Source organism: Eutrigla gurnardus (assembly GCF_963514095.1).
Source record: "Eutrigla gurnardus genome assembly, chromosome: 22".
In the NCBI taxonomy this organism is placed as follows: domain Eukaryota; kingdom Metazoa; phylum Chordata; class Actinopteri; order Perciformes; family Triglidae; genus Eutrigla; species Eutrigla gurnardus.
Genome location: NC_139933.1, coordinates 16,093,825 through 16,102,245, shown reverse-complemented (window position 1 = coordinate 16,102,245; position 8,421 = coordinate 16,093,825). Strand labels below are relative to the sequence as shown.

The window sequence follows — 8,421 nt, the reverse complement described above, 5'->3', positions numbered from 1 at the left end:
TTTCATGCAAATTACCATCTTTGATCTCCGAGCCGTGCACCGTCCAATAATGAAATAAACGACGGTTTGCACTGAGTGACAAAGGTGACGGAGCGTCTCGAGACACGGACGCACGAGCGCGTGCACGAGCCCTGCAGCTTGCATTCTCACTAAATGGTCCTCTTACTGGACATTTTCATGAGCTTCCTGCCACGCCCTCTGGGTTTTATGTATGCTTCCACAGTTGTCACTAAACAACCATGACAACTGAGCTCACCCCAAACAGCTGATGAAGACCATGAAGCGTCTGAAAGCTCTGGAGATGTGAGGAGAATGATGTGTTATACTAAAAGATGCATGTCGATGGAGACATGTGTGCACCTAATAAACTGGCAACTGTGATGGGAAGTACATTTAGTAAGTTACTGCACAAGAAGTACATTTTTCTACTTGAGTATGTCCATTTTCGGTTACTTGGTACTTATTTCAGAGGCAAATATTCTCCTATTTACTCCACTGTACACTACAATTTTACTTACGTTACTAAATTACCAAGTAGTATATAAAGTATCTCAAATTGGCTCCATCATGAGGAACTAGGACATTAAATTGTCGTGATAAAAACAGAATAATATAATTCTGCCTTCTCTACTTTCTTCACATTTTACTGGTTATACTTTTACTTGTACACTATACCGTATCTCTACTCTTACTTAAGCAGAAGACGTGAGCACTTCTTACACGACTGCGTATGCGTTCCATAAATCTCTCTGATGGCCTCGATAGTGCCATAAAAAGGAACCATATAAATACAAAGAAAATCAGCAATAAGTGCGCAGTCTTAAAAAGTCTAAATGGCGGTGTGATATATGAGGCTGCAGCCGGAGGAGGAGGAGGAGGAGGAGGAGGAAGATGCAGATGGACATGATAAGTCAGTACAGATATAAATCCATGTTTGATCCCCGTTGGCCTGCAGCGGCTGACAGTTATTATTCAGATATGACAACATCCCTGAGCTGCACTTAACATCTCATCTTCATCACCACGGCGAGCTCCACACTCTTCAGGCCGCCTGTCTGATCTGTGATGGACACGCACACCCCCACCCTCCTCCTCACCCCCACCCTCCACCACCACCCATCCATCCTTTCAGTGTGCAGGCCTGCTGACAAACCTCTCCTGTCAATTAGCTGCAGGAACCACGTGTCCACTGTGGGAGAGGATTTACGGCTCTGGATTCATTCAGACGCGTTGACTCAACTGTGGGTGCAACTTCCCCCAGCTAACACAGCAACACAGCAACACAGCAACATAGCAACACAGCAACATAGCAACACAGCAACACAGCAAACAAACACACAGATACATATTTAAATTTAAAAATAATGTCAAAAAGGCCTGTTTGAAGGTAAATGAACGTTCATATGGGATTAATGAAGTACTTCTTCTTCATTTTAACGAAAACATTTTCAAACAGCTCTAAATCAAGCCCTTGACTTAGCATTTGTTTATATCATTAAATAAATGCTTTATTATAACACTGTAATGTAGTTATGAGCCGCTACTGTAAGTGTTTATTCATGGATTTGTCAACTGTAAGTGGAAGCTGCTGTATACAACAATGAATTATCCTTAGTTTAGTTATTATTACTGCCCATGAATAAACACTTCAACCTGTCGTCTTATCAGCTTGCAGCCACATTATAGGGTCATATAAACCTTTTTACTAACTGTTAGTTTACAGCTTGTCAATGATTTACACAAACTCCACTTCTGTAATCACCACGGTAACGCACATCTTTGGTCAAACTCACCTTTTGCTTCCTGTCTCATCTCGTGTGCAGGACTCCGAGCTGGTCTGACGGGGAGCCCGTTGGTCCTCCTGGCATTGCAAACTCAAACTCCTCCTCGAGCCTTGCAGCCGGTGGGTGAAAGGAAAGATAAATGACGTGCCGAACAAAGGCCCACATTGAAGGCCCCGTCCTGCCACGTTCACAGATGTCATATTCTCCAGCAGTGTGCAGCTACAAGACAGAAAACAGGGGAAACACTCTGAACGTTGTGTGGAGTCTGGAGAGGGGCCTGCAGCTCACAAACACCACTTTAATCGCATCAAACATGGAGCATTATCTCCCACAAACCCCCCCTGGTGAAGCGTCATCACCTACATACTCCCCAAGACACGAATTTGTGGCTGCTGCTATTTTTACACAAATTCGGATCTACAGGGTATATATAGGTGACAGGTGGTCGTCTCCGTGTGCAGCAGCACAGCAGCTGCAGCCTCCGTACACTGTAAAGCATCTTATCAATAATATCAAATATATATATATATATATATATAAACCAATGTATTCAAGTTAGGAAGGCAGAGTTTTAACTTTTTAGACGTTATCTTCTACTAATAAACTCCTCAGAGGGTTAGCATCCTATTCACGGCTCTATTAATGGCTGATAAATCATTCAGATCTATACATAAGAACTCATTTTGGGTTGCCAGGTTGTGAAAATGTGTTTATTGTGAGTTAATAATGCAGTAAAAGTGAGTTATTCATTTATAAATGCTGTGGGGTTGTTACTTTTTAATAATCCACCAAGTCTACAGTTATAAATGCTAATAAGTCTTTAAATAAAGGTTTTAATAAATCAAGTCTACATTATAAATGTTAATACCTCATTAATAAAGGGGCATAATCAATCACATTTTAATGAACCCTTAATGAACGGGTTTATCCTCAATGGCTGCAGTTATACATGTTAATAAGTCATTAATAACGGGGTTTATCACGTTATTATTCATGGTTTATAACCAGTCTATAAAGCATTGGTTAATGATTTATTAACCATTAATACAAATTAAAAAAAGAGTAGAACCAAAAAAAAAAATTATAATAATAATTAATGCAATGTAGATTTGGATGGATATTTTATGACAACTAGTTGTTGGGCATAAAAACCAGGTTTCCTGAATCCCTCCTCATTGGTGGAAGAAATACTCAGATCCTTTACTGAAGCACGAGAAATGAAAATACCACAATGTGAAAATACTCCCTAACAAGTAAAAATCCCACATAAATAAAACAAAAGTACCAACAATGCGGATCCAAACTAAAACTGATTACTTTACTGCTCCAGGTGGAGCTCGTTTTCATATGGTTTTCTAGTTTAGTCCAGTGGTTCTCAACCTGGGGGTCGGGCCCCTGCAAAGGGGTCACCAGATAAATCTGAGGGGTCGAGAGATGATTAACGGGCGAGAAGAAGAAGAAGAAGAAGAAGAAACAAAAGTTCTGACCCACAAATCTGTTTGTTTCATGGACTTTTCTCTGCTGCTTTTGTGAATTATTCAATGATTTGAAGCATTTAAATGAAACTTTTGTAAATGGTCACAAGTCAAGTCAAGTTTCTGGTTTGATTTATCATCAGGTTAAACTCTCTCTTATGAAATGTAATGTATACTCAAGTATAACTCGCTGGAAATTGTACTACTTAAGCAAATACACTCAGCTGCTTCCCAGAATAATAAAAGTGAAAATAAATCCAGTGTGACCATCAGGCCCAATAGCTTGAACCCCCAAAAGAGAAATTTAACATTTAAAGAGAGAACTAATAACCACGATGAGAGTGACGCTGGTTATTTCTGTGTTCTGCTTCGTGACCTCCATGACGCACGTGACCAGAGCCCGAGCACGAGAAGGAGAAAACCCATCCATCATCAGCCGAGTCGGTCTGAGGCGCCCTCTGCTGGCAGAACAGCTGCACCGCATCAGCTCCCTGCACACACACACACACACACACACACACACACACACACACACACACATCCTGCCAGATGTTGAACATCCATGACACGATAAACTGCCCCCCCATCCCCAAAAATTAAAACAATAAAAACATAGAAGGTGAAATTCCTTTCATGGTTTACATCATTATGATTAAATAAACGCTTCTAGTGACACGTGAGAGCTGTTGGATTTTAAAACGGTTATTCACATCGAGTGATTTCAACCTACTTAAATGTAAAATAAACACGTTGAGTTTCTGAATTTACTTAGAATTTCAGAACCGATATGGCAATTTACTGCGTCAAATCTGAAGCATCAGGAAACTGAGTATAGATAGATTTAATATTTAAAAAATGATGTTTGAAAATAGTGTTAGTGGAGGCTTATTGTTCGCGTTTACAGCTTATAGACACCAAACGAATCTCGTTGCAAGGAAGAGCTCAGAGAAACAACCGAGTCTACGCAGCAGCAGATCGCACTGATTGGTTTGTTTCTCGCCGCAAATCACAGCATCTAAAATGAAATATATTAGAAATAAAAAAAACATTTCAATATGATCTCAATATGCAGAAACACAGACTTGTTTGGGGGATTTTTTGGGGTCGATCGTGACGGTGCAAAGTCTGGCAGCAGCAGCGCTTCCGCCTCCTGACGCATCTGCAGCTCGTCTCCTGACCCAGCGATGATCCCCGCCAGCATGAATTATGCATGAGATCCGGGTACAGATTACCCCTATCAATATGCAATACTCATTACGCTGCTTAAATTGCCACTTAATAGTTATGAATATGTGGAAAATGTCTGGGACCCATATAGCCCACCACTGGTTTTAACTTCCTTCCTTTCTTCTTTCTTTCTTTTTTTTTTTTTTTTACCTGAAATTAGTTTTGAAAATGCTTATTGCACAAGTCTCATATAACCTTTACGTTTCCTGGAGATAACGTCGTTATGTTTTATTAGACGAATGCACACAAGCATCCCGCGTGTGAGCCTGCAGGCTTTCTTTATGTTGGAGCAGTGAAGCCTGCGTCCAGCCTGCAGGGTTGTCCGAGACTTCACCTTTGGCCGCTCGGTGACTCGACACATCGGGATAAATCACTCGGGGACCTCGCTCAAGTTCGCTGCCTGTCAGCTGCTAAAGCCTCTCCAGTAGTTCACAAAGTCGAATAATTACATACTTTTCTTTACTTTATTTTCATGTGAAACATTACAGATTAAATCACTTTGTGTTTTTGTTGTTGTTGTTTTTTTAAATAAAATTTCCCGAGCAGAATTTATTTTATTTTAAACGCTATAAAAATGTGACATTTTGAACCAAACATTAAAAGTGTCAAATAATTAGTGTTATTCTGAGATTAAATTTCAGATTGTATGTAACACCAGTTAAAAAAAATAAAATATTTTTTTTCCCCCCCACAAAAAAAAAACTTTAAATAAAATTCTACAGCAGCAACACTATTTTTGTTTCTATATAGAAACCGTTTGTTTTTTTCTCCTCCAAGTTTTCCAGGAGCTTAAACCAACTGAACACCACTGGACACCAGTCCAGCCTTTCCAGTCCGATCCATGCCGTTAAGCCGTCACTTTCATTCAAGGTTGTGAATTATATAGTACATTGTCTACTCCCCAAAACCATAAAACCCAACTTTATGGACCTCACGTGACTTTTCACCGTCTGTAAGTAATATAGGCCTATACAATCTTTGGTAAGGGGGGATTTTTTTACCAACTTCAGCCTTGCCCTATATACCTGTAAGCCAAAGCCACTCTTTTTTTATTATTTATTTATTTATTTTAAATTGGGATTTTTTTCACCACCAACATATTTGGGCGAAGCGCGTCTCGCAGCGGGAGAATCAGAGGAGGTAAGTTTGAAAAGAAAGTTCTGTTTTCTCGCCTTAAAAATCTTTGTTGTTAACTTGACACTTTTTGTAATTCTCGGGTTAATCATTGGTGACTTTTACACACGACCCCGACTTTAACGTGTATTTCTTCTCATGGATAACACAGTCGAGACACGTTCAAAGCAATTGGGAGAAACTTTTATTTTCAAGCGCTATGAGTTCACTTTACAAATACAAAAAGCTTATTGGCGGAAAAAAAACAAGCTTACATCACTGCCTATATGCACAGAATAACCCTTTCCACTAAAAAAATTGATCACATTGACAGGTTGAGTACATTTGCATTGCTCATAATTATCCTAAACAATAATAATTATAATAATAGTTGCACAAAATATCCTAAAGCTACACATTGGCTTGGAACTTTATGGATCTGGCCACGAGATAACCATCAAAAAATAGCAGTAAAACTTCCACTAAAGCGCTTTGAATGGCCCTCCGGAATACATTAGGTTTACATTCATTGAAGAGCAGCATATGGTTTGGAAACTTTTCTTTTTTTCTTCTTTGTTTTTTTTTTAACTGTACAATGAATTTTACTCCTGTTAGACCGTTAATAAGTCACAATAAAGAGCTCAAGTTAAAACACCTTCAAGAGAGGGAGAGATAGAGAGAGAGCAAAAAGCATGGACAAGTAATACCCCCAATAATATTTACATCTTATTCTTTTTTTCTTCCAAATAGGACACTAAGCTAGATCATAGTACAACAACAGGGAAACTAAAAACGGACCACAGAATACTTCTTCTTCTATCACAATAGCATGCTGGAAGGTGCTGCGCTTTTCAAATAGCTTTACAGTACTCATGGATTCCTTTTTTTCTTCTTTCATTCTTTTTTTAAATTATTATTAGTATTTTTTGTTTTCTTTTACTCTCCCCCAAAAGTTATTCAGTTGTGGAAGGCGCTGCCTCCCGTCACCAGACTCATGCTTTTCAGCTTATTGTCCTTCTTCCACTTCATCCTGCGGTTCTGAAACCAGATTTTGATCTGTCTCTCGGAAAGACACAGGGCGTGGGCTATCTCTATCCTCCGCCGCCTGGTCAGGTACCTATTGAAGTGAAACTCTTTCTCCAGCTCTAGCGTCTGGTACCGGGTGTACGCGGTTCGGGCCCTTTTCCCATCAGGTCCGGTCATATCTACAATGTTTTAGTGTGCAGAAAAGCCAGAACAATTAGCAACTGCACCACAACAACAACAACAGTAAATGTGGCCGTGAGGATGGAGGGTTTCACGACATGACATGATGCAGGGGAGGAAGCATGCACCCAACACGACACACACACACACACCAACAACACTCGCCATAGAAGCCTTTTCTCCTCCAACAGCCTGCACACGTTTAAGAAGCCGCCTTCCTCTCTCGGGCTCCGGCTGCAGTTAACCTGAACCCCGACACCCCCATAAACACTTCCCACACACCGCCCTGGTTCTCCCTCTCAGCCACCAGCTCACTCATGCAACACATGACAGATTTATGGACACACCGTCAGCGTGACACCCTCCCAAACTAAATATTAGTAGAGGTGTAAAAATAGATTTATATATGTATATATACCATGGCTTATGTGCAGTTTCCGCATCCAGGGGAATATTTGTGGCGATTGGCAATCATTTGATGTCGGAGTTGAGGAGGTGGCGTTGGGGTCCTGGTGCTGCTGCTGCGCCCGCGGAGCCGTGCCGGAGCCGCCGCCGCCGCCTCCGCCGCCTCCGCCGCTGCTGTGCGCGCCCTCCTCGCTCTCCGACGCGACGGTGGCGTCCTCGATCTCCGTGAAATGAGCGCCGTTGTTTTTGTTGAGGCTGTTGCCGCTCGAGGTCGAGCTCCGGTCGGAGGGAGGAGAGGGGCTTTTTAGTTCCAGCGGGTCGTGGCCGGCCGTGGCGCACGACGGCGGCGCCGCCACCGGAGCTGGAGACGAGAGCGAGCAGTTAGGCGTCTGTCTGTAGCGGGCGTCCGGCGCGAATCCCCGGGCATCCTCTCTCACGGCCCCGAAGTGGCCGCCGTTGTTGGTGCGGTTCACCGTTAGGTCCATGCCATTGTAGTTGTAGCCGAAAGACCCGGAGTGCATGGTGCCAGGGTCTCTGAAGGAACCGCTCACAGCGCCGTTAGTCCCATAATTTAGTAACTGATAGTCGGAGCCATTTGGATAGCGCCCTGAGAACGAGTTTACAAAGTAAGAGCTCATTTGCTTGGATTTTTAAAGCCTCGATTTGTAGATCTTTGTCGCTATAATCCTGTGTGCTTGCACGATTTATGGACGCAATCATGAATTATAAGCAATGAAGCCCTACTGTACTTTGCCAGGTATGCGGCCAAATATGGGAGAGCGTTCGGGAATCACGTGCCTTTGTTGACCAGTCGTAAATCCTCACTGATGACTTCAAGAGGTAATTCATGCTCCATGGTTACAAATGATGACGAAATAATGGTCGTTAGGCTCCAGTCAATGGTGCCTCCCCGCTGCGCCCCCGAGAGCCGCGCAGGCAGAGGGCGCCATCTTCCGGACAGAGGCGGTAGTGCGCCGCCGGGACGCGCTGCCAGGCCCTGGAGTCATCCATCATTTATGTAACGCGCTGATAATATAGGCCACAAAAGGCTCAGGTAACACATAACAGAGACTTATCAGCCACACTGTTGGCAGTTTAACGCGCAGACTGTCAAACTGGAAATTATTTTAATCTTTTCTCTGTTTTTATGTGAATGCATAGGCTCCTTTTATAGGTGTATTGCGTTGTCAGAAGCAGTTCAGCGCCCTATA

The 8,421-nt window shown here is 42.3% G+C and overlaps 1 protein-coding gene across 1 annotated transcript; it reads right to left on the bottom strand.

Moving 5' to 3' along the window:
- Positions 1 to 5,797: 5,797 nt before the first annotated feature.
- Positions 5,798 to 7,994, bottom strand: hoxb5b (homeobox B5b). Its single transcript, XM_084002091.1, has 2 exons — positions 7,224 to 7,994; positions 5,798 to 6,804 (listed from the first exon to the last, which is right to left on the bottom strand). The coding sequence occupies exons 1-2, from the start codon at positions 7,846 to 7,848 to the stop codon at positions 6,557 to 6,559; spliced, it is 873 nt and encodes a 290-aa protein (XP_083858217.1). The 5' UTR covers positions 7,849 to 7,994; the 3' UTR covers positions 5,798 to 6,556.
- Between the last annotated feature and the right edge of the window lie 427 nt (positions 7,995 to 8,421).

Bases quoted from the DNA above. Each gene is read 5' to 3' on its own strand.
- hoxb5b (XM_084002091.1), bottom strand. From the start codon at position 7,848: ATGAGCTCTTACTTTGTAAACTCGTTCTCAGGGCGCTATCCAAATGGC. The intron at 6,805-7,223 runs GTATATATACAT...AAAACATTGTAG, and splicing joins GAAACTGCACATAAGCCATG to ATATGACCGGACCTGATGGG.